This window comes from Passer domesticus, chromosome 1, assembly GCF_036417665.1.
Source record: "Passer domesticus isolate bPasDom1 chromosome 1, bPasDom1.hap1, whole genome shotgun sequence".
Lineage (NCBI taxonomy): Eukaryota > Metazoa > Chordata > Aves > Passeriformes > Passeridae > Passer > Passer domesticus.
In genome coordinates, this window is record NC_087474.1 from 140532591 (window position 1) to 140560038 (window position 27448).

The following is a 27448-nucleotide window of genomic DNA, read 5'->3' on the forward strand; positions in this document are numbered from 1 at the left end:
GGCATGATTATGTGTGCTTCTTAATTTTCATGAATACCTTGATTTCTCCAGGCACATGGAATTACTTCACAGAACCCTATTACTCAAAACTTAGAGGTGGATAAAGGCTAAAAAAAAAGGGCATTTTTCTAGGCACACCGTTTCATCCAGTTCAAGTGTTTAGCATGCTAGCTGAAAGCCACGTCCTTTCAGTAAGGGAAGCAGGCAACGTCTTCATTAAAGCATCTCTAAGACAGAACTCACATATGCTACAGAGCTGTGCTCCTTTCTAAAAGTGGATCAGATATCCCCACTGGAATTTTTTTAGTCATGGTCTGTCAACTTCCCTTGCTTCCAGACTGGAATGTAGCCCTTTGTTTTGTAAATGTATTTGATTACTGCTTTTTCCTTTTGACAAGTGCTTTCATGTATTAAAGAAGTCATTGTTACTTTTTCCCTGGTGACTGAGAGATGCACCAAACTCTCCTCAGAAAGCCTTGTTAACCTCTGCCCTCCATACACTTCCCTTTCTCCTCTTCTTAACTGGATTCTAATTTTTATTATGTACTGTAACAGATTATCACCTTCCAATTCTAGGCATGGTGACTATGTCCCTAACTACTTTTATAAAGGTGTAAAATTGTCCTAACCACCTTTTCTACCAATCTTCATCCTTAAATACCAGAATAAAGGGCTCAGATGTTCCTGGAAATGGAACACCATGATCCAAATGCAGTGATGTAATTAAAAAAAAATAAAGGAATACCTAATTTGTAAAAGTAAGATCTGTAACTTGCTGAAGTCAATTCCATGTGCAAACGGGTAAGGCCGCTGAGTTCATGTTCAGTGAGGTGGTTCAGCTGTTTCCTCCAGATATAAAGATTAACCTGGTAACTTTTCACCCCAGTAAAGACTATGTAAACCTAGAAAATACTTACACTGTGCTTACAGGTGCAGCTCAGTCAAGAAAAAGCCACTTAAGCTTCCCCCGTGTTGACTATGTAAGTATAACAATATTTGAATGCTATTCCATTACTTTCCAAGATCCTCAGTACTTGACAGGGATATGACACTTTGAAAATCAGTCTCAATTTCCCTGTAACTATTTCAGTTTCACACCAAGTATCCACAATTGCTGTAGTTAGTCTGAATACCATGGATGCACACCTCCCTGAGGATGGGGAATACAAGAGCATCGTTGCTTCATCACTCTGGGCTTTTCCACAAGCTGAGCTGTAGTGTCTGAAACCTCTGGACAATATGGAGGCTCCTGCTCAGTTCTCTTTAAAGGCCCAACAGTAGTGAGCAAGGGTTTTCCATATAAATAAAACTATTCCTAAAAGTCAGCTCTTAAAGAAGCTTCTAATGCCTTTTGCTGTAAGTCTGGGGACCATCTATGTTAAGGTATCTCCAGAGTTCCAGTCACAAACAGTCAAAAAGCTCAGGCACCTAAAAGTTCTAAACTAATTAACCAGAGCAATCTTAAAATCAGGTATGGGGTATTCAATCTCAACTTCCCTAAAATAAACTAAATACCTAAATGTGTATTAAAATTTTCTGTAACAGAAATATACTTTATATTGAATTTCTGTCTAGTACTGCCATTCCTCTTAAAGGTGTAGGAAGACAGATGACATGAAATCTACACCAAAGGTAGTTGAAAAGTCCATTCATAAAACTTTTATTCCACTTACATCAACTTAATACACATGTTTTGAACAGTTATGCTTGGATTGTTCATGAAAATTTCATAAGACATTAAACAAAGCTAGCCATCATCTCAAGTTATTTCCCTGTTAACTATTTTTACAGCACATGCATGTTAGGCAAGTATCAAAAAAAAAATCACAAAAGCAAAAAACCTAAAAAAGTTAAATACATGGGTTTTTGTTTTACTGCTGTGCTCGATATACAGTGTCATTATGAATATCAAGCAATTCATTTTTTACTGCATCTTTACTTGTACATTTGTTCTTAGGTTGCTTAAACCATTTAAATACAAATAAAATGTGTAGCAAAAATAATGAAAGCAACAGCAGGTAACTTTACAAATAATGGAATGTGAACCGTTTCTCTGTCCTTCTCTAGAGAAAGCTGACTGGGTTATCGAACTGTCTTAAGGAACACTTCAGCTGCAATCAAAGATGTACACTTGATTGGAATATTCCACAGATGTCACATGTTCCCCTGACATGCAATATCTATGGGACATCAGTTTATTCACAGCCATGTGTGCTCCAGGTTGGATATTCAGACTAACTACACCTGTGGCTGCAACATTGATTATCCCTTTTTTCCATCGTGACAGACCAATATGCAAGCAGTCACCTTTGCCTGACATAGAAAGCTGTTTTAACACTGGCCTTGTGGGAAGCCACAATGTACCAAAAGTACTATGCCAAACATGTAAAACTTGTATAAAAATTTCACAACCCTATATTGGCCACCTCAGATGAAAACAGATAAATTCCCCAAATGTTAACTGGCTCTATTCCCCTAATATTAAACAAAACCACATGGGAAATATAGAAATCCAAATAGAAGTAACATAAACCTGTCAAATCATAAACAAAAACTATTTGTGGGACAGCATGGATGACAAATGGTCTACTGTTTAAATTTCAGAATGAGGCAGATAGAAGTTGGAAGGCTGGTTAATTCTCCCCTCCTTCTCCTGCTTCGGCTTCATCTCCCTGGGTATCCGATGTCCACAACTGTTGAGGAAAGAAAACAGAGTAACAGGTACATTATTATACATTTATTACTAACAATTAGGAAGTAATTTTTAGAAAGAAGGTCTATGTCTTAATAGCAACTTCTAACAGGTGCTACTAAGCACTGTGGAGCAGGAAAAGGCACACAGCAACATGAATCTATTTCTTGGCTACGGCAAGATCAAAATTCAGTTCTAGGCAACCCAACCCTTCATTTAATGAGCAAGTTTATGAACAGTCAAAACCCAAGTACCTTACTCAAAGGGCTCACTAAAATACAACTAACAAGCAGGCAAGAATCAGACCTACTGAGCGGGTAAGTGAGAATCGGGAACTCACAGCAATTTCTTTCTCCCCCATCAAGTTTTACATGCCTTTCTGAAGGAAAAGCTTCAGTAAAATTACCTCTCCACATCCAGCGCTACAGCCAACGTTACCTTTTCTTCAGAACAGGCATCTGAAGGTTTTCTCTGTTTTTTTTAAACCCCAAAATATTTCATCAAAATCTCTACCCTCTGGCTATGTTCAGTTAATTGTGCTCCCCTTTAGCAACTTTCAGAACACTGAGCTGCCAACTTGGCAAGCAGGGCAAGGATGGAAGAAAATCAGGCTAAGCACGCACTATGCACAAAATGTTATTTTCAGCTCCATAAAATCATACTAAGGAACCATATATCAAGATTAAGTACCAACTGAGGAAACTGAGCATCAGTTCCAGAGCAACAGCCAGTGCCAAGAAATTATTTTGTGAACCAAATATCTCATGCTGGCTGCTTCCAAACTATCCCCAGCCTAATATGATTTGTCATCTCTCGCTTTATAGAGTTAGAGAAGTATTAACCAAATCATTCATGCTTTACAGTATAAGGTGGTAAAACATAAAACCAACTAATTCTCTCCACTGACAGTGTTATACCATTGAAGTCTTGCAGAATGCCTTCATTTTTAAAATCCATCATCAGAAAATTTCATACTTTCAGGAGCAGAAGGCAACAATGACACTAGTACAAGACCAGTAGCCTTGTCCTTGCTCTGAACATAATGCATGGTATCTGCACTTAATCTTCCTTGCTGAAGGCATTAAGTAGCAAGTTATGTTACTGAAGATAACAGCACACCAATAGTCTGTTTCTAGACCTGCACTGCAATCTTTAGTACATTATTATGTTACTACATTAGTCCCAAATTCAGTGCTATTCTTGTGAGGAGAATTAGTAAGAACAATTCTATCATTTTATCAGAATTCAGAAATCAAGAGGTTTCTATCCTAAATCATCGCCCCTAGAATACAGTCACAAGAGTAATTTAGGATGGTAAAGACCTTCAAGATCACCAAGTCCAACCATTAACACTGCCAAGTCCACCATGTCCCCAAATACTACACCTACACAAATTAATTACTTTCAGGGATGGTGACTCAACACTTCCCTGGGCCACCTTGCTTGACAACCCTTTTAGGGATGAAAATTTTCCTCATGTCCAATCTAAAATACACATTCATTAAGACAAAAGGGCCTGAGTGCTATGAAAGGGGCATTACCAATTTTACCAACTGAGACACTGAGATCAGTTTAACCAATCTACTTGGGGTGGGAGGGAAATGCTTAGGAAGAAGGATTGCCTTTTATTTAATAAAAGACAACAAAATTTCCTAACAGAACAAAAAAATTATCTAGTAATTCCAGTAAAACAGATTTTGATGATATGTTAAACAGCCCTCTAAACACTCCTCTGCCTTCAGTCCCCACAGAGAAGGAACAGATTTCTTCAGCCATACAAGACTTGAGGTAAAATAACCAACTGAGGAAAGTGCTACTGCACAGAACTGATCAACATGCTAAATCACTGTCTAAAGCCCACCTACTTCAGACTTCACCACATGCATAACCAGCAAAACAGACCTTTTTTACATTTATGAAATTCACTGTAGTCTTTGTCAGTCGCATACATATCAGAAGTTATTTTCTACCTCAAGAAGTTGTGGATAAACACGGAATCAATGCACTTGTACAGATCACACTAAGCATTTAAGGCAAGACATCACTCATTCAAGACTCTTGCATCTGTTTACAGCTTTCTCCCTTGCAACGGAAAGCTCACATCAATCATCAGGCCTACTACCCTAATTCACACACTATAGTAGCTCAGCCTGACTTTTGTTCTTGTGTGAAACAATTTGCTTTCCAACTGCTATGACAAGCTTTACATTATTTTTACTGGAAGTTAGCAATTAAAGTCAGCTTCTATCCTGTTTCAAAACCACTCATTCAGAGGGCAGCTCTTGAGCAATCCTACTCAAGGGGACAGTACACAGACACTGAGAGCAATGCCAGCCCTCTATCTGTCTCCAGTACAGAGGTTGAGAAATCACTTCCATTTGTTTTGTAAGCAACAAATGGAACAATAACAAGTAGTTTTTGCAGCAGTGTTAAGTTGCCATTCCCATGGAAAAGGCTCCAAAAGACAAGAGAAAATAAATGTTAGATGCAAAAGCAGAAAGTATGGCAACTCCAATTTTTTACAACTGCACAATTTTACTTGTAGGTATTTTTAAAGTAGTGCAGCTATTTTGCAAAGGTCTCTGATATCAGAAGCACAAAGTGTTAACAAGGGGCTGCGTGTGGCAATAAGAAGTGTTTCTTATTTTTTCATTTCTTGCTTGCAGCTCTTCTCCCCACAGACCAAGGACTGAACTAAGCCATCTAATTACACTATTGCATGTTTGCTCACATTTAAGTTTCATTTGCTTTAGATGTTTATCTTTGTCAGTTTTAAAGTTCAAAGTACGATAAAAAAATCCCACACACAAGATGAAGATTTTGATTATTCTGACAACTTACACCACAGCTGTGAGTCCAAGGAGGAAAAAAAAAAAGTAATTAAGACAGTTATGTTACAACTGCCATGGAAATAGCCTGGCTAGCATCAATTTCCATTTCAGCTTTACCAAAATTAAAGCCAAACAAAAAACCTCTAAACCACAAGTCCTTAAATGGACTTGCTAGCTGCTAGCTTTGTTTCCAGTTTTCATGTATAATCTGTTCCTTGCAGATACATTAATGCAGAATAAGCTGTATGAAATTTGACAATCTTTAAAGAAGCAAATGCAACTGCATTCTCAAATGCTGCTTAACATTGGGTAGTAGGTTTGATAGTCACAGTTCAGACTCATAATTTAAACATGCTAGATTCCTTGAATAAAATAGCCTGAAAAATGTGGTTAATTTGTAATTTGTCAGAAAATCATGTTAATTAGCATGCAAACAAACAACCCAAAAAAACTAGGCAGGAAAAATATTTAGTTCAGAAGGATGATGTACTATAGACTTGTTTCTGAGTGAAAGACACAGGTCCATGGCCAGGAAGAAAAAGGACACCTTGAACTGCCAGAAGACCAATCCTGTAATCTATTTGCAAACTTTGATGATACTCACTGTCAAGTTGTCTCTCAGTAACTGCATTATTAGCGTGCTGTCTTTGTATGACTCTTCACTTAATGTATCAAGTTCAGCAATTGCTTCATCAAAAGCCTAGCGTTGTAAAAACAAACAGCTCCATTAGCCATGTGACAAAAGGTTATGCAAATAATTTAACTGGAATTTCCCCCTCTTTGACTTACCGTTTTCGCAAGGGAACAGGCTTTCTCCGGGGAATTGAGAATCTCGTAATAGAACACAGAGAAGTTCAGAGCCAGGCCTAATCTGATGGGATGTGTTGGTTGCATCTCCTTTTTACTGATTTCAAAAGCTTCTTGATATGCCTGTTGTGATTGCTCCACTATCCCTTTGGGGAAAAAACAAACACAAACAAAACCCATAAATTTAAGTCATTCACACACTGTATGCAGACATACAATCAGGACTGTGTTCACACTTGCATGAAGAAACCATGTCAGGAGTGAACGCCTGTGAATGAGCACTTTATCTAACAAGTACTGTTTAATGAAGATTTTATTAAATTGCATTTTCAATTTATTAAAAAGAGGGAAGTTGTTACTGACCAAATCACAGCTTCGAGTCTCTTCCCAACACTCTGTGACTACTTGTATTTAGTAATGTTTGCAGCAGTTTTGTAGCACTGAAGATAAAACCCACCATCTACTTGATACAGTACCACAATTTCAATGTCTTTAAACACTGCAGTGCATTAGAGAACCACATTTTAGTCACAGGAAACACTGATGACCTTTGCCTGTCATGCTGAACCCTTTCAGTGACAGTCATCTGTGAGTCTCCATTCAAACTGCTTGGCAAAGATATTGTGGCGTATCTCAAATCAAATTAAATACATATTTTTAAAAGCTTCCAACACAGTTCTATTTCCAGTGCAGATACGGGAAGCATTTTCACCTAACTTAGAAGTTCTAGTACCTATAAACTTTGAAGGGAGAAAAATGCATAATTTGGCTCCTTTATTTTAGAGATTGTCACTCTTGTCACTCTTAATTGGTTCAGTTGTACAGGTTATTAACACTTGGCAAAACTACAATGTGTATATCAAGACTGAAGAGCTTAACAGCTTCCTTTCTCACTGAAGGCACCTGAACTTAGAGCAGGTTCTGCCTGCACAAGTCACAGACCACGGCCCAACACAGCCCACAAGCTGCAGGGGCCAGGGAGGCACTGCATGCTGAGCACAAAGGGGCACTTGTTCCTCAGCTCTCCACCAGCATCTGAGAAAAAGGTGGGCAGAAAGTCATCCAATTCAGATGCAAAAAGGATTCCAACCCTAACATTTCTGGATCAAACCAGAAATGCATCCAGCATGATGTCTGCAAGAGTGCAGTCGCACGTATTCAAAAACACAGAAAGGAATTTTAAGGAAAAGACTCAAAAATACAGCAGGATTTAAGTAAGGAATTTTCAGACTCCAAGTCTGAAAACAACTGAATACCAATACTCAGGATGTCTATGCAATCATAATTTGTTCACCTTTAGATCATATTGTTCTCTGCCACATGGAAGAGCGAGGACACGCACTGCACAGTTCAACAGTGCTCTCTCTGCACTCATCACTAATAACTGAATGCTTCAGACCTGACAGCTGCCCTAACCTCTTGAAGATGACTAGAACTTAGTACATTACAGTTGAGAAGAACTAGGTTTACTGCAAGTTAAATTTAGAAATAGTGAGAAATGTTTAGCTCCTCTCATAATGGAAAAGCCTTAGAAAATGGTGCTGTTTATGAAAGGCAAAACAAGCAGAATGAAAAACAAGTCACTTCAGGGAATGAAGCTGAGTTTTATTTTCTAGTATTTTTTCTTTAACATAATTTCAAAGTGTATTTTTTCTCCCTATTTGAGAAAACAGTTACCTTTTGAGCAACAACTCAGAGCACTTAGTGCATAATTTGATGTATTCTGTTAATTTTTACATCAGTCACGCTGTATAAAAAAGTTTTTAACCTTGGATTCTTTAGGAAGTGCAGCTCCAAAGTTAAAAGGATAAAACAGAGTGAGGTACTTGCTTGACATTCCTGTCTGCTAGACTGCCATAAGGAATGCCATCCAATAAAATAAACAATGTCCTTTATGAAGATAAAAATCCAATTCCTAGAGTTGGAAGCTTTATATTGTTGCTCTATTTACTGCAAATGGCTGGAAGAATAGTGTCCAACTCAACAGCCATTCTTTCCTACACAATAATTATCAACTGCTTTTCTTCAAGGTCACAGAAAACATAAAGGAAAAACATGTGACATGAAACACTGGAGGGGGGGGATGAATTGAAAAAATGGAAACCCACCAAAATCTACTCAGCCAGGAGACTGAGTTAAATTAAAAAAAGCTTTAAAAGCACTTTAAACAAAGATTTTCACAGTCTAATTTTAGAGCCTGTTACTTAATCCTCAACAGAAAAAGAAACTTTGAGACTCAAAATATTGTATCTCCTATGCATGTGAACAGAGATCACTAAAATTACCAGAGGAAAACACGGTAACTCTCTATAACAGATCTAAAGTACTGGTAGCACATACAATTCTGCAGTCACCAAGCCTGGCTCAGTTTGCATGCAGTAAACATCAGAAATCAAATCCAGCCTTACGAGTCTTAGGATCTTTGTGTAACTCTCTGTTATCCAGCGTGCTGAGAAAACTGGGCTTCACTGTGTGATGTGGATGGAACACATGCCAGTAAAGCAGACACATCTATCCCCTTGAAATTATCCCACGTCTGTTTCACATCTGTGTCTCTGAGGTCCCAGAGCCATGGTCCTGTGCCACACGGGGGGTTTAGCCAGGGGCTGCAGGTGCTGCTGAGGGCAGAGTGGGGCTGCACAGCTCACTCCACACCCCGCGGGGTCCCGCATCCCCGATCCCTGCAGGCTCAGGGCAGCCCAGGGGAGTGTGACACACCAGGCTGGCTCTGTGCTGGTGTGCTGCTCCTCAGGGCACACTGCCAGCAGCCCTAAGTGGCTCCAGGAAACAGCCTGGCACTGTCTGCAGCGAGCTGGATCTTGCTAATGCACTGCTCTGAACTGAAGGGGACTCTGCACGGAGGCAGCAGTGCTGTCAGGATGGCTCCCACCACAGCAGGTAAGGAACTCAAAATGCTGAGTACCTAATATTAACTTTTCAAACTAAAATTAGGTGAAGGCAACTTACCTGCAATTGTGGCAAGCTGCTTACGTGCAAATATAAGAATTTTGAGGAAACTGAAAACATTTGGACATTAAACTACCATGGTTACAGAAGAAAATTTCCTTACAATAAGACTAATTTTATTAAACCTTTTCTCTTCCAGATTGTTTCTAGTCTCTTTGCTCACTGAACCTATGCAGACTTATATTCTGCAGAAATGCAGGAGGAATTGCAAGAATAAGTCTAAGGGGTAAAACCCCTAAGATTCAGCCAGACAGAAATGCATAAACCAGTACTGCAGTGGTAAACCAGATACATGCGTGAGGAAGCTGGAGACAGTTTCAAGGTTTTGAGACTCAGTGTCTGTTTTGTGCCTCCATGAGCACGTATGTGGACATTTCTGTAATTCATTTGAAAACCAACAATCTCTGATTTTCCTTCAGAAAACAGGAAGCCTATTACTAAAGAAATTTACATGCAAATCAGAATTACTCTAAAATTAGTGTTGTGTCACTACCCCACCAAAAGCAATCTAACTGGACAATATTTATCATACAATACCTTTCTTGTCATCTCCAGCAGCAACCTCAGCCAAGTAACGGTAGTAGTCTCCTTTCATTTTCAAATAGAAAACTTTGCTTTCTGCTTGCGAAGCATTAGGGATCAAGAACTTTTCCAACAGAGACTAAAAGGGAAACAAAGAACACAGTGTTTTGAACATATGCTGAACCAACAATTCAATTATATTTCAATTTATTTCAAAGTCAAGACAGCTTCACTTCTTATTTTCTTCACATCCTACATAACACAGTCAGCTAGAGAACGTGTTCTGGATTCCAATTCTAGATATAAAAGGAATGCTGCATTGTGTGCCTTGATGGGGAGAAGGAGGCTGTGTCAATTTAGCAGATGAGTTTTATATGAGAAGGATGGCTTTCTATAAATCACTATACAGAACTCTGGCAGAAATAAGGTAGTCCAAAGACTCTGGGCAGAGGGTATACCATGAAAGAAAGCTTGCATCCACAAAGTACAATAAAAGGATTTGATATCATCAGTTGCCAAATCAGATACCTAATTATTTTACATACACAGGCAATAAATAAGCTTCCTTAGCCCAGATCCCATTAACTTTAATGCTCTAGTGGCATTCCCAGCAAAAAACCACAAGGTGAACCTGTATTCTTGCATTTTCAGACAGCTAACAATCAGACATTCAGCTCTGTAGCACCTCTACCTGACTTTATCTTCCAAAGCAAAGGTAGCTCTCTGGAGTCACTCCACCAAATCCTCCCCATGGGCTGACATATAAGACCAGGTTTTTCTAGATTATTCTAACTGCTTGTTAACATAGCAAGTTAACACAGCTGAGGCAGTCATGTAATTTAGCAAGAATTCTATTATGATGAAAAAAAAAATCACTAGCTCCAACACATTCAATCAAATTAAGGTACAAGCTTGTCAAACTTTGTGATATTGAGTGCTTGAAGTCAAGACTCTAAAAAGAAAAGCCAGTTATTTAAAAGTCAAAAAAGGTACAGCATGCCTGAATAGTCAGAATTCAATCAGAAGCTCTTACATATACTTGGTGAAGGCTATGCAGAAAATAATTTTTTAAAAGAGGTTTTAGTACAGATTTTTGGCCGTATTTTTCCCATATAAATTAAGATTACTGGCACTGCAGTTTTGCTTCACTTTTTTGACTTTTACTTCCAAGGATACCACAAAAACACAGAAACTAATTTAGTTCCAACTTATAGAAAAGATTGCTGCTTTACAGCGCTTTCCTCTCAAGGCCATCCAGCAAGTTAATGTAAATTAATGTCTTACAGGACATACTCCTGGGACAGGCTGCAACTACTGCACTGTGACATGGACACCTGTGCTACCTGCTCTGCCTAGTAGGCCAACTATTAAGCTACAGAAAATTGTAATTCACAGAAAGAGCAAGAAGAGCAAGTCTAGTCTTGGTTTTCATTTTGGTTGCTTTTTTCTTTAAGCAAAGTACTGCTAATTCACTTATATGAATAATGAATATTTATTGGTAGACTAAAACTTGTGTGAAATTCCTCAAAATGAAGCGACCCATCACAGCATCTATCTCATATCTATTGCAGCAGACAGATAATAAAGAAATCAGGCTGATAGACACAGAAGTCAGACAAGGTTCAGCCATGCCTATGCTACAATGAGATAAAAACCTGGAAGTGGACTTTCTTTAGTGGCTTCAACATAGTGGATTTGTTTATCTTTAATATTAGCCTTTCCAGTACCATGGGGTTTGGTATATAACTTCATTTTATAACCACACAGGAAGACACTGAAAAATCCTGCATGTCCTCACTTCCCATCCAAATGACAGCACACAATTCTTTGGCAACAGAAGGAACTCAACAGTATTTTTCTGGAGACAGTCGAAAGGGCTGCTGAACTGCCTCATGCCAAAGGCACCCTTCTGAGGGCATCCCACCACACCAGGAGAAGGGTCCAGAGCCAGCTCTGTCCCAGTGAGGCTGGCATGTAGCAGGAGGCCAGCAGGTTTATGAGTCACACACCTCAGCTCTCTGTGACTCCTTACACACTCTGTCCTCACCTCTAGAGAGCTTCAAGGCTTGCAGCTACAACATTTCCGTGAGTGCCAAGGACCTCCAGTGACAACTGAAGGTTGCCAGCTACTGAGAATCAGGCTCCTGATCAGTTTTTCTCTGTGAGACTTCAATTAAGCCAGGTGTGTCAGTTTGCACCCACGCTTCTGGCACTGTGGGGAGTTGCCCTTCTTCTGCATCCCCCATTCACTGGCCAGACCAAAACAGATTTAGTGATTCCAGACACAGAAATTATTCCTCATCCCTACAGTAGGTCATTTGATTAAAACATACAGCTCTGCTAATTCACACAGCAGCAACCAAGCTCCAAGATTGAAACTTTACTCAGATCACAAATGAGGTGAAGTTGTTTGCAATCTGAATGGGTGAATTGCAGCAATAGACAGATAGGAGGAAAGACTACTAATTATCTTTTTAAACAGGCCAACACCAGCAGGGCAAAAGGAGCTTCAACACTGTAAATCTTGTACCGCAAGAAGTTCTAAAGCCATGTTGAATTTCAAAGACTCATGAACTGAGAAAATCCCTTTGAACAGCTATTCACAGAACACAGCCAATGCAGAGACTCCAACTCAAACTGCACTGGGAGCTCACTCATATTTGGATGAAAGAGTCTATTCTATACAAACAACACGTAGGACTGGTCTGCCACGTATCTCTGAAAGAATTTTATTTATGCCAAACACTTCATAAACAGCAACAATAAAACCTGCAAGCAGATGAATATTTAAAGGTAGCATGTGAAATTATTGAAAGGAGATTCCTACCCTATTATTTATTTAGTCTTATAAATTCAATTTCTTCTGTTTGTATTAGTCAATTTATTTCACTATCTATTTTCTTTTACTGCCAGAAGTACTCACAGACCACGCCTTTAAAGTTAGCCTGAAGATTCAGGGTACACAGATTTATCCTAGAGAGTGGCTGTGAAAGCATAACCTGCATGGACATGGTATGGCTACAGAAAGCCAGACAGGTAAGACCAGTGAAACTACCAACCTTTTAAAGTTCAATTACAGAAGATAGCAGAATCAAAAGCACAACAAATCTAACAATTTGTTATCCACCAACACATGAGCTTATGGGGAATACTGTTTATCTTGTGCATTTCTTTAACAGCTTTAACTGCAAAGCATTCTGGAGGATACAATTTTTTCCACAAGGAAGAATATATCTTGATATTTAAGTTCTATTGATAGGTTGTTTGTGCATAGCTTAAGAAGTACCAGCAATGTCCACCTTCTCTCTCCTTTACCAGTTGATACGGCAGTGTTTATGGTACAGAGCTGATCACCACACAAGTGGGAGCAGCCAGTCCAGACTGGATCAGTTAGGTGATCTGTATGTACTAAGCTGATGTGACCTGCATCACTGCAATGCATACAGCCTATATCTATTATTACATTTTATGTACTTAAGGTCTCATGCTTGTTCATTATGTTCCTGCTACCACATGAAACTCCCATCCAACTTGGATATATACTAACACATGGGCAGTTAATTACAGCATCTTCATCAGCATCTGGTAGGAACAATTTTCTGAACAACACTGAACAGCCAGTCCCTGCCTTTGAAACCCCTCAAGGACACAGCAGTAATTGTCAGAGCTTTTAATGTGACAGCAAGAATCTAACTGCTGTGAAATAAATCACACCATTGCAGCCAACTAGGCAGATGCAGCAGCATTTTAGAGCACTTTTCAGCCCAAACCCGTAACACCTTGTACAAGTGCTTCTAGCACTTTCTGCAAATCTTTTCAGAAAGATTTAATGGGAATTACTTTTTTAAAAAGAGGATGTACTAAATCTGAATATCAACTCTTACTAATAGCTGGCTGTTCAAAGATCAGGCTTCAACACTTCACACCTGCAATTGTGGTTATGACTAAGCCAACAGCTTTCTGCCTCTCTGGACTGGCCAACAAAGACACTCAAACTCAGGAGATGTCAGCTGGGCTCACACACACCATTGGTAGGATTTGGTACATTCCCTCACTCTAAGCAAGTACTAGAGAAAGTCTTTGTCCTAATTATCCTAATGGTGAATTTCAATCCTGGCTTATTTTAAACACTACACTGGAGAGAGATTGACTTCTTTCATTCTTACACATATTCTACTGCTTGAACACGATACAGTCAACAGGTGTCAACATGAAGAACATCACATTTTGAGCTACTTTGATGAAAGGCTTTTTATCAAGGCTCCTGTGGTTTTGCAAGATCGAGTCTGAAAGGTTAAGAGTTATCAGACTGAGGAATGTGAAAGAAGCCTCACAAGTAGTTACCAATAAATCCCAATAGCAACCTTCCCCTAAAATTCTGTCTGCTTCTTACTGCAAGTGGACATGCTTCAGTTGTCCAGCTGTGGCGAGGCCTGCACTTGAAGACAGGAAGCCAACACAAAGACTTGAAGAATCCTTTCCTGACACTTGAAGCCTAAAACCACTCTTGTTTTAAAAGCATTTGCATCTTTGGCAAATGACGTCTGTGGGCCAGAAATCTATTTCCAAATCCACTATAAGAGCATTAAATTAATTTTATTTTAATGCTCAGTTTTGCCTTGTTGCTTCTAGTTCAGTGCTTATTTCCCTTTATCAAAGGCTTGGTCTCAGTACATGTTATTGCCTAGAAACTTTAGATAATTATTAATGCACTAGAGATGATTGCATCAACAGCTCGATTTTCTATTTTTATATTTCCCTCCAGACAAGCAGGAAAGTAAGAACAGTCATCAGATTCTAGGAAAATGTAGTAGCAATTAGTGGATAATACACAGTTAAAGTACTGGGAACGAGAAACCTTACTCTTAAATATGAAAAAATTAATTATTAAGATATCTAATTAAATAAAAACATCAGAACTTATAGGAGAAATAAAAATATATTCTTGCACAAAAGAACCAAGGTGCAGAATGGGAAAACTTGAAAGAAAATATATCGATAAACTTTAGGTACTTTAAATACTATCAGTTCTTCTCTGAAATAACCTGGCTTTTTGTTTAATAAATAAGCAGCCTTTTTGTATTCATGCAGTATCTAAGGACATCTAACAATAGTTATGATGTTTTTTCTAATGTTGAGAATAAATTACAGGAGTACTAGCTGAACTTCAACTCACTTGTCACCCACCCATGGTATATGACATAGAGCTGAAGATGACATGGAAGAATTCTTGTTTTTTAAATCAGTGAAAGAAACGCTCTTCTTTAAGCTCAGCTTGACACTAATTTAATATTTAATGACAACAGCCTGGTATTTTCACGATGTAAGTAGCATCCTTCTCCAAGATGTTGTAAGGACACAAGAGGAATCATACTGGCTGACAGGACTCCTCTGTCTGCTAACCTCACTGCAACACTGCCCAACAGAGGATGCCACTAGAAAAACCACATGAACAAAACAAGAAAGTCTCATGCTTCTCTTAGCCTCCATCAATGCCCAGGGATTTCCTGAGTCAGATGTGGTTTCTCTGGAGGTAATAACCTTTAAAAGGCTTCTTGTCCACATTCCACACATTGTTCAAACTCCCATTACATCAAAACAACCTTAATACCCACAATGCACCACAGAAGAAGCTGCAGATACCTGTGTACCTATACATGAGGGTTACTTTTGTCTTGAAATTACTTTTTAGTTTCATTTAAAAAGAAAGGACTCCTATCAATTCCCATTAGAAGCTAGCAAATGATTTTCCATGACTTTTCCACATGAGGATTAAGAAAGTTATGAGCTATAAAACAACACATGCAATTAGCTGCACTGCATAGATTGGCACATGCACTACAGAGGGTTTAATTAAACCATTTGTGGCCAGTCATTTTATTTACACACATCCATCTGAACTGTTGGAGAAAGAGACAAGTACTTGCATTTTTAAGAGGTATATTTTTAGACAATCCTTCCCAAACCCTGTTTTGACCCAGGCTTACTATGCTGCTCCTGATTACAGCTCTGCCCAGAGTTTGGGATTAAGGGCTCTGCTGCCTCATGGGTGACCTCCATCCCTCTTGTGGAAACCAAAAGGACTGTTCTCAGCCCTCTACTCCAGCCAAAAGTGAAGCTACAGTTTAAAGTCACCTACAGAATTCTCTCTACTAGTTTGCTCACGAGAACAGGAATGCAAGAAAAGCTGTCAATATTAGTGGCTGCTGAGGCACTGGAGATCTCTGCTGAAACATCTGCTGAAGAAGGAACCCAGCCTGCTGCCTGTTCTCAGTACCAGTTATTCCTTCTTCCCATCAAATTAGCTGCCCACAGAAAAAGAAGCAGAAGTTTGAGAAAAGTGACAAGGCTGGCTGGAAGCCATAAAGCGAGAAGCAGGACCCTCAGCAGGGGAGGAATTGGGACAATGGATCTTAAAGGGGAAGGGAAGAATTTGACTGTGGAGTAATTTGCAGTGTTTATGCAACAGGGGGAGATGTGAAACTGCTAAGAGCAGAGAAAAAGGTACACTTGATTAGCAGTTTTGCAGTAGTCAATCTTGTGAAGATCTAGAAAGGAAACGAGCAGAGGAAATGAAGTCTGAATAGTAAGATGGCAACTGAAAAAAAGATCTAAAAGGACTAATGGACAGAAGAAAATCCCGTATGACAGAAACAATGGCAAGCAATTTTAGTTTATACATAAAAGCACTACTAAACCAGTCTAAATGTGCTCCCTTAGAAAAGAGAACAAAAAGCAGCATCACTGTGGGCAGGTGAAGGAAACATGGAAGAAGGAGAACACCCTGAAAAATCATCTTCATGCTGAGACGTATGCTGGAAGAGAGATACAAGTCACTTAGAAGCAGGTGTAGGCACAAAAGTGCATACAGGGTCCTTGGCATGGACACACCACTGGTCAGCAAAACAAGAAACAGACAGCACCTGAGGCAATGAGGAACAGCATCTCAGTTCAGACTATGTCAGCCATACACATAGCTCCCTTTGCAGATCTGCCTTCCTCAACTTAGACTATCAGGATACACTCTTGAGATAATTCATAAGCCTCCTCAGGTGTTTCCTGCCAATCACTATTGTTTTCTACCAAAACATGCATAACAAACATGATAGTGAGGGAACCCAAATTCTGAAGTACAGGCATAAATACCTCCCCAATTTAGTAACCCAATCTGAGGAAACTCATGTGAAAGGCAGCAACTGTAAAGACACTTAATATAAAAATGTTAGGATTAAAGTCTTAATATTTTTGAGGCATCGCTATAGATCTTAATAAAAGTTCCACTGAGGACAAAAGTCAATATGTAATTTTTACCTGGGCCTTTTTTTTCTCAGCATCACCTCATTAAACTACTTCTTGAATATTGGAGACTTGCATCAAAATAAAACTGTGCCATATGCATAATCATGCATGTGAAACTTGAGATAATAAAAATCTGAAACCAACTGAGCTGGGTGACAATTTCTGCCCAGGATGTAGGTCTCAGCTACGGCTATTGCAGCTGTACTCCAAACCAGAACATGTCTAAAGATTCTACAGTTTTGGTCTCTAAACAAATACTAATAAATCTCCCCACAAATATGATGCAACACTTTTTATCCTTGCTCAGAAATAGAAGCAGGAGCTTCTATCTTTTAGCAGCTTGCACTCTGAGCAGATTTCAAACCTCCTGAAGCAGAATGCAGATTGACTAGGGGCTCGCTATAGCAGTGTTAATAAAAACATTTTATTAGGAGAAATGCCACTTTAGCAATGTAAACCTAATCTGCACTAGGAGAAAAGGACCAGTTGAAAGATCAGATTACTTTTGTTGAATCTTTTGTAACAATCACAAAGGGTAATATCCAGAAAAAACCCCACTGCCTAAAAAAAACAACGGACAACTTTTCACAGCCTCATGTGAGCTGCCTTAGAGAATCACAGAATCAAATAGGTTGGAAAAGACCTCTGAGATCATTGAATCCAACATATTATACCTGATAAAAAAATTTAAGAATTTACTGTTGGTCTCAACAGAACATGACTTCTTACTACTTCTCTTTGAAGAGGCATTGCCAATGTTCTGTCAGATTTCAAGAAAAATAAGCCACTGCACAAGAGTTAACATTCAGTAAAACAAAAAATTAGTTTAAGAAATAATTACAATCTTAACTCTCTTCAATCAACTTCAATAGCACAAACTTTCTTGAGCTATTTAAAAATGGTAGTCAACCACTGCCTGAATGGACAAGCAGCTTCAGAGGCAGGAGCTGATGGCAGCCCACAGCAAAGCACAAGTGAAGCCTTTGAGAACCTGTTTCAGAAACGCACTTCTGTCACGTGCACGGTAACGAGACACAAGTTTCCAGATAAAACCAGAGATAGTGCAGAATTTGTTCGTACAGATGTGTAGAGATAATGCACTAACTCTGCTCATATTCTAAATTTTATGTTTCTATCACTTACAGCCTCCATAGGCACAAGAAGGAGATGATACATTAGCAATGCAGTGTTTCTGCTTAGATTTCTAAGCAACCAACCAGTGAAACAAATACACTTAGCAGCTCCAGAAGACTGCAGGTACATGCAATGAAGTTCTTCCTTCAACAGCACAAAGATGAAGTTATCTGTCACAGGTGACTAAACTATCAACTTTATTTGCTGTTTAGAACTGAGTATCAGCAGTAGGTACGTAAAGTACCTGAACAATGAAGGCTGCTGTCAAATAAAGCAAGTTGTTACTTCAATGCTTTTGAGCAGTATAAGCACTCTGTATCTTTTTACTGTAAATCAAACAAACTATTAAACATTAATGCCAAATGAAATTAGTACAGTGGGCTACTGGTTATAATAAAGGTTTCTCCTACTTGCAATAAATGCAAGAGGATGCAGATACATGTACATATGTGTATACATATGTGCAAGCAGAGTAGCTGCATTTATGCAGAGCACCTTCGCTGATTTTATGACAAATGGGAGCATTAAACATATGTGTCAACATTATGGATGCCCTTATTGCTAAGATTAGAATAAATTAAAAACAACACAAGTAATCTCATATTTACACTGATCCATGAATGATTTAGTTATCAAAAATTCAACAATTTTGCAACAGTCTAATCGCTTACGAAAGTAAAGGAAATTACTCTAGCTTAGGTACTGCTTTCACTGCAGGCAAATAACAAAAAAAAAAAAAACCCCAAAAAAACCACCCACACCAACAACCCAAACCAAAATAAAAAACCAACAGCCAAAAAAACCCCCAAACCTGAAAGGGTGTAGCTACAATCAGGGAAGTGAGTGAAATAATGAGGTTGATACAAATTGCCTCTGCTTCCTACCTTCAACACATATGAGCACTGATACCAACCAAGCCCTTACTGAAAAAGCCAGACTTGGAGAGTTAAACAAAAGCTTGAATTATAACTACCCTTGTAAGTTAGCAAATCCTGGCTACATTTTGCTCTGCAATATATAAAAGTTCATTCACAGGAGCATTTGTGAACCAGAGTACTCACATATTTCCACTTATGTCACTAACACATTACCAATTACTATCTTTTAGTGCAAATTTTAACAGCTTGGGATGACATCTTGACTCTATGTCTAGGTTTGAGCTCCACAGCACAAGAAAAATACAGATACATGAAGAGACTATGGGGCTGGAGCACAGGAGGTACAAGGCAGGGCTGAGAGAGATGGGTTTCTTCAGCCCAGAGAAGACCAGCAGATCCTGCTGCTGTGTGCAGCTGCCTGGAGACGATGGAACCAGACTCTTCCTTGAGGTCTACAGTGACATCACAGGAGGCAGCAGACAAGCTGGAACTTGAGAAGCTCTGATTACACACTAGTATTCTTTCCTTAGCAACATGAACAAATATTAAGACAGGCTGTGGAATCTCCATGCTTAAAGATAATAAAAATTAGACTGACAAGGCCTTGAGCAAAGTGATCGAACTAGATCTGTTCTGAGCAGTTGAACACAATGATCTCCCTTCTAACCTCAATTCTTCTGGGCACCTAACTCCCAGATTTCAACACATTAATCACCCCCTTCTGCAACTGACATTTTTGCAAATAGAAGGTTCTACAAATGTCTCCCCTTTTTTCTGGAAAAAAAAAAACAACCAAAAAAACCCCACAGATCTCAAAACCAAAGTGCAATAAAAAATAAAAAATTAAGGAAGTCTGAAGGAATCACAGAACTGAAGGTAGTGATTTTCAGTCAGAACACTGAATTTTTTGTTAGCAGAAGATATCATCATAGCAAGAAGGCTGTATGGTACCGTCAGTCCACAGGTTAGCTGTGCACTTTAACCATCAGGAGGACACATTGAGCATGCAGTGGCTGAGTTTTAAAAAGACAATTCATGTACTTGCACATCAAAAACCATATGGCTTCCTGTAGGAGAGAAGACCAAATTCCCTAACCCTGTCAATAAGAATTACAGAATTATTAAACATTTTATAGAACTTAACATAGTAACTTATTAGATGTTTGCAGGCAACTAGGAAATAGTTCCACAGTAATCTGAGAATGATGGCAATAGGCATTAATTCTGTGGTATGCTCTTTAAAAAGCCATTTAGATGCATTCAGAATGGAATTACACTCCCTTCCCCCAGTGAACTGCAGCCCCATTACAGGCTACTAAGCATTCTACTCCTCTCAAACAATACACATAAAAAAGAAATGTAAACCTAAAGTCACTAATCTGAGATGTAACTGAACCTTCTGCTCTCACAATCAGCACTTTTAAAAAGTGAAGCATCCATAACAAGTGCAAAGAAATCTCAAGTATGAGCACACAAGGAGTACATTTTTATGCTTCTGAGGGTGAAATTTGGAAGAAATAATGTAGTGAAGAAAGCAAACAATTCATCTTACTGGAAGGTCCTAAACAATACCATTAACCTGCTACTTTTCTGGCAGGAAAGGAGTGGGGGAAAAGTGCTGAGTAGCACCAATGTGTAACAGTAACTCCAGAAAGCTGAAGGGCAGCCAAGGTTTGCAGAAGTTCTCCAGACCTTAACAACTAAAAGAGCAAAGAAATGGTGAAAGGGTGCTTGGGCACTGCCAGAGGAGATTTACTTAGGGCATTTCTGCTGTGGAACTTGGAGGGGGAAGCAACATCACCCACAGGACTGGGCATCAGGCAAGGACATGGGAACTGTCACATACTGTGCACTGGGAGGACAGGCAGGGACTGCTGCAGTATGTGCCAGCCCAGGGAAGAGTGCAACTGCCTGCAATCATATCCATACTAATGTGAAGATAGCCAGTCATGTTTTCAGTTATTAGTTTACATTTAGCTCATGTAAGAGACTTCCGAAAGCTACCAGAGCTCCTGAGAACTTTTAACATACAAGCAGTGCAGGGTGTTAGCTATTCAAAGACATCTCCATTCTTCTTCTCTGTACTTCAGAATCCTGAAAAATTCAGCTTACTGCAGATTTAATTTGAATCACTTCAGTTACAACTCACTTCTCTGCTAACGGCAGTTTAAAGAAAATCCACACCTGTTACATTAATAACGATTTTTATTATAGAAATGACAAATGAAAGATGACTATATATCATTATACTGGTACCTTAGACAGACCCTCCTTTCTACTATAAAAACTGAAACAGAACGTGAAGCACACACTTAGCTAACATGAGGAAAAGTATTTAACTAAAAGCCTAATTTCCTGTATCAATTGGAAATTTTCTATAACACTCAAAGCACTTTTCAGATGCTCAAGTATGGTAACATATTTCCTTACACAGAGCATCACACACACTACATTACTACTGAAGAATTTGGAAATACAGCCTTCTTTGCCACAGTGCAAGGAACTTGTACTATACCCAATGTAGCACAATTATTTGATGTTTACCAGCACTACCAGACCAATTCCAAACAAGAGCTGGTTATATTATGCTTTAATATATTTAAATGCATATCTGACAGAATTGGCGCTGGAACAAGATATTTAAGGTGTCTTTTTGTACAGCAGCACTCTGAGGCTGCAGGAAACAAGAGGATGATTTCAACTCTTTTGCAGAGTTGTAGAGGTGCTCCATGGCAGGCTGAAAAGAAAAAAGATTCAGGAAGTGGCAAGGATGCAGATGCTGTCTTTTCCTGTTGCAAGGTCAGTGTAAAGGAGAAAAATAAATATTTGGACCTGATCACATAACTATCAAAATTTTTATCATTGGGCCCAATAGGAATGAAGCAAGAAAGAAGTTCATCTTTAATTGCTCCTATTCTCTCTGTAAATTAGTAGAAGAGAAGGAAACAAAGCCCAGGCAGAGTTTAGTATACTTGGCATCTACAGGATTAAAGGAGCTATTTCTTCCAGTACACTGTATTTCATTCCAATAAATGAGGGAAGAGAGCAGGAAGCTGCAGAGGAGCCAGCTTTGGCCACACTCTTCCAGTCACAAACACATTCTCTAAATTGCTTTCCTCCCTTCAACACTGAAGTTGGGATGGCAGTCATACTCAGCTCTGATGTAACACCCCTGGGCATTAAACATTACTTAAGACACTAGCAGACAACTGAAGACACAGCAACAGCTCAGAGCACAGCCTCAATAAAAGATACAAGAGTTGCAGAGCTGCTTTTGTACTCTAATTCATAAGGCTCATGATTAAAAGCTTTGAAAGTTTAACATTTCAGGTCTTATTAATTAATGGCATACTTCACACCAATTAAGATGGGGGTAAGCCTCACTTTTCACTTCTGTAGACAGTTATAGATTAGATTATGCTGCATAAAAAATACAGAGATCTTCTGAAAAAAAAACCCAAAAACTAAACCAAACCCTAATTCTACATTTGAATGTAGCATTGTACAGACTTCTGTGTTCATGTTAAACAACTGAATCTTACCACACTTCTTTTTTTTTCTCTGTTAAAGCAATACAGTCAGCCACATTTCCAGGTAAGAATGAACATGCATAGCATACTTCAAGAAAGAAAACAAGAGTATAGTTTTAAATATAAATCTAAATCTTCAATGTAATTGGCAACATCAAAGGTAGCACATCTAATTTGAAAGTACTTTTAAAACCTATCCTTTGAATACAAATGTTTTAATTATTTTCTTTTTAAATGCAAGTCTAAAAAAGTAGTTTTATTACTGCTAATCACTGCTTAAGGCATTGTTTCTTCTGGACAGTAATTTTTCTTTAATGTATTAAGAAAAACTGGACTGGCAATGTTAAAAATTAGTCAGTCATTAGCTTCTTAAAAATAGTAGCATGTTAAAGAACAGTAACTTCTTTGAATTATATATGTCTCATTAACACAAAGAAATTCAAGTCCACTTTGAGATTCAGAAGAGTTAACAAGACTCTCCACCCATATTCCTCCCCTCCCAGGCACTCTAGTTGCTGCAGCAAACTCAAAAGCTGGGTTTTGTTTTTAGCATGCACAATAAAAGCTAGTTCCACCTTAACCTGGTTTCCATTATCAGACAAAAAATTAACTGCAAACATTAAATTCTTCTAAGGTTTCTAAGATCAGATTTAATTAAAATAATTTCGTAAACCAAAATGTAGCTTACAAAAGAATTTCAGACCCTGAATTGAAAGCATCCACCCCAACTTTCCCATTGGTAAAATAATTAAAGAAAGAAATAACAATCAATTAGAATGGCAGATTTGGATCCTCATTTCCTTGGCTTGAATATATGAGCCACTGCTTTACAACACAGGCACTAGTAAATCAGTTCTTCCAAGGACTAAGTTCTGCATTTCATTTTCAGAGTGGAAGTTAATGAGTTATCCTTACACGACATAACAAAACATACAAAATTGGGTGTGTTACAATAACCACAGCGGCCAGCCTGAACTGGAAGCCAGGACTCAGTTATCCATGCTGACTCCGACAAACCCTTGGAGAACCAGTCTTCTAGAAGCTATCATCACCCATATCATTTAGTTATCTCACACATCAAGCAGAATTTATGCTTCTCATTGATCTTAACATTCATACGGTATCAGACCTTCAGGCACTTAGCTATTTAACACTTCCCTCATGTCACATGTCATTCTGTCACCTGCAGGTGATCCCTTGTCACACATGGGATGACAGCCAGCAGCGTCCACAGTGCAGTGGACAACTCTAGTGCTGACATAACCTCTACCTTCCAAGTGGTTGTAGGACTGAACAGCTGCTCCTTGTGTGCCCACTGAAGCACCACAGGCGTGTGCAGTTGAAAAAACCTGACAATCTGGAATAAGCATTCAGGAGAGGTTTGGATTTCATAAACCAGCCTCCCAGTGAAAATGCAGTGTTGCTTGCTGTACATATGCACATTTCAACATAACTACAAGTCTCAGAAAACGCCTAACTTGAACACCTTTTGAGTTTGCTACAAAAAAAAATTAAGTGGGTATCACAGCACTTCTACTGCCTCTTCCTGCAAGAAATTTTCTGCACGGCTGAGTCATAACTAACATTACATCATCTTACCCAGGGAGGGGCACAATTTCCGTAGAGTAAGAACTACCTCTTACAACCACAGCAGCAAATTAAAATTGCAGAAATCCAAGACATCTAGGATACAAATACCGCATTAAGGGGGAAGGGGCACTGGGGGAGGAGAAACCCCCAAATTAAACCTATATACACTTCAGTATCAGGGAAATATGTTAACCTTTCATAACTACTACTTTATGTACAGTAATGTTTCTACATGCCTCAAAGTTTATTAGCATTCACAACCATAATTTGTATATAAATAATCAGCACATTAGAGGGAAAGAAAAATTCAGACATTTTTTAAACCTTATTGTCAGAAATAGCACAGGAGACCACAGCTTTACTGACAGACTAGAAATAGTCCCAGAGGGCCCAGCACCATTTACTCTGCAATTCTAAGTAAAAATGGATCAACAGTTTCATTATTTCTCACCAGCACATCATTGCAGATGTCTCTTAGCTCGGTCTCAATTTTCTCTCTGTATTCTCGAGCCATCTGCTGTTTTTTCTCAGCGCCTTCCGTCTTTTGTTCGATACTTGAGACGACTCTCCAAGATGACCTACGGGCTCCTACAACATTTTTATAGGCAACAGAGAGAAGATTCCTCTCTTCGTTGGACAACTCAGCTCCTTGCTCAGTCACAGATTTCATGCAACTTGCCATGTCATCATATCTTTCAGCCTGCTCAGCCAGTTTGGCCTTCTGCACCAGCTCATTTTTATCCATGCTGATATTTCTGAAGGGGAAAAATAGTGAGGCATTATTCAGACACTGGTCAAGGACAAAGGTGTTTTAACTTCACAGCCAGAGCAACGTGTATTCTCTAGTTGGGAACTGTAAGAGGCACAACTGAAATCCAGCACACGGGGCATACTAGCAGCACTGGCTGCTCAAACACATGGACACATGGAGTAGAGAGTTAAAGCACTGATTCCTCATGAAAAACTGTAAACTTTTAGAAGCATGTTATTTTAATAAACACAAACAAAAGCATCCAAAGGTGAACCAAAACCAAATAATTTTTATCTTATGCACAAAAATGATCCTAATTCTTCCCACCATTCTTTCATAAGACAAAAAATTAATTATCAGTGTAGCAAAATTGACAAAGAAAATATCCAATAGTAAGCTTTCCACAGGAGACAACCAAATAAAGGACAAAGAATACCAAGCAGCATTCTGAGCCTTAAAAGAATCAGTTACATGCAGAGGTACTTCACATAAACATCTGCAAATCAAATCCCACACTGGATGTTAAAAAGTCATAGTGCAACAAACATCTAAATTGTGAGTTGTACACCTTCCCACAATGCTACTCCCTTTCCCAAAACGGGAATTCCCATTATGGGATGGTCTGTGTCAGGTATTGCTGCTATGCCTGGGAGGCTGTGCTTTAACAGACAAAAGAAAATTTTACTACTTAAAGATATGACCTCAACATCAGTATTTCAGATAGCACAACCTGGCAGAAATACTTCATAGTCTTTAAGTGCTGTCCTATCAGCACTTAATTTTTTTTTTTAAAAATCAAACTCTGCTAAGCAGAGGTATTGAGAAATTTCTTTTGAAACAGGAAGAATATGTACTCCTATTCTTCTGTGTATCCTAACTTGATCATTTGGAGGAACTGGTTATGTGCTCTGGGGATACATTATCCTTTAAAGTTTAACAAGATTATTAAAGCATGAACCAGTTTTGGTCACGAGTGCTTTATCTATTTCTGTGTGTTCCACACAGCCCAACCAAGCATTTTCATTTTTAACCACTTTTGCCATTTTAGGTGACGTTAGGAGAAACAATGGCAGGGCTATGTTCAGTGTTTGGGAATAAATTAAGCACATTCTACCATTCCAGGTGACGGCGAGTTTCAATGGCTCCGGGCCCCAGCAGGGAGGCACAAGCCCGGCGTCAGTTTGCGAACGCCCGTTGAACAACTCGCCCGCGCGGCGGGGCGAAGGAGCCATTTTACAGCGAGCGTTTGGCGGCCGTTACCCACCACCGGGCCCGGCCACTGGGGCAAATGTGGCCACAGCGCCGGCCCCGCCGCCGTTCCCCGGGGCGCCGCAGGCTGCCGCGGCAGCATCCCCGGGCGGGCGGGCCGCCCGCCGCCCCCGCGGGCTGGGCGCTGCCGCGGCTCCGGCACGGCGAGCGCGGTGACAGCAGAAAATGGAGCGGCCCGGGGGCGGGCGGAGCGGAGGGCGGGGCGCGCGGGCGGCCCCGGGGCGCTGCGGCCGCCCCGCCCTCCCTCCCTCCCTCCCTCCCTCCCGCTCCGCGCCGCGCCCGCCGCGGGGACACCGAGCGCCGCGCCCGCCGCCTTTGTCACGGCGGGTGGGCGCCGGAGCCCGGCCCGCCCCGCTCCCGCTCCCCTCCGCCCAGCGCCTCCGGGGGAGGATGCCGCGTCCCCGCCCCGGAATAGGGAAAGCCCGCGGGTCCATTCCCGGGGGATTCGGCGAGGGGGAGGGGGAGCGGCGGAGGAGGAGCCCCCTCCAGTCCCGGGGGAGCCGCCGCTCTCGCCCGGACCCCTCGGCCGGGGCGGGGAGGATGGGCGGAGGGGGAGGGGGGGGAGGCCTGGGCGTTGAGAGGGGGTTGGGGGGGCCTGGGCGGAGGGAAGGAAGCGAGCGCGGCCGAGGGGCGGCCGCCCCGGCTCCTCCGCGCCCGGGCAGGGCTCCCGCAGGGCGACCACACCCGGCAGCGCCCGCCGCCCGCGCCCCGGCCCCCGCCCGGCGGGGGCGGCGCTCCCCTCCCTGCGGGGACGGGGTCGCCCTCACCTGCCGCCCCCTCCGCCGCTGCTTGCCCCTTTTTCGCCGGCGGAGAAAGGCCCCCGCCGCTCCGCGCAGCGGCCCCCGCGCCCCGCTCCCTCCCCGCAGAGCCGCGCCGAGGGGAGCAAGGCGCTGTACCCGGCCGCCCCGCTCGGTGCTCCCGACCTGCCGCGTGCCGGGGGAGCCGTCCCGGGCGGCGGCCCCGTTACCTGTGCGCGACGGGCGAGCAGGCGGGCGCGGGTGCGTCGGTGCGGGCGGGCGGCCGGCGCGGACTGTGCGGCTCTGGCGCTCGCGGCGCTGCAGCCTCGCTCCCTCCCTCCCTCTCCCGGCGCCGCGCACGGGGCGTCTCCGCCAATCACCGCGCCGCTCCGAGCGGGCCGCGCGCCGCCCGTGACGTCAAGCGGCGCCATGGCAACCGAG

The 27448-nt window shown here is 40.8% G+C and overlaps 1 protein-coding gene across 4 annotated transcripts; it reads right to left on the reverse strand.

Moving 5' to 3' along the window:
- Positions 1-2571: 2571 nt before the first annotated feature.
- YWHAZ (tyrosine 3-monooxygenase/tryptophan 5-monooxygenase activation protein zeta) lies at positions 2572-27380 on the reverse strand. 4 transcript variants are annotated; one of them, XM_064393309.1, is made up of 6 exons: positions 27238-27380; positions 24702-25005; positions 9835-9958; positions 6313-6476; positions 6128-6223; positions 2572-2693 (listed from the first exon to the last, which is right to left on the reverse strand). In XM_064393309.1, the coding sequence occupies exons 2-6, from the start codon at positions 24993-24995 to the stop codon at positions 2634-2636; spliced, it is 738 nt and encodes a 245-aa protein (XP_064249379.1). In that variant the 5' UTR covers positions 24996-25005; positions 27238-27380; the 3' UTR covers positions 2572-2633. The 4 variants fall into 4 exon arrangements, with proteins under 4 accessions (XP_064249379.1, XP_064249353.1, XP_064249371.1 ...); XM_064393283.1 differs by having other exon boundaries at positions 27194-27335; XM_064393301.1 differs by lacking the exon at positions 27238-27380 and adding an exon at positions 27038-27158.
- Between the last annotated feature and the right edge of the window lie 68 nt (positions 27381-27448).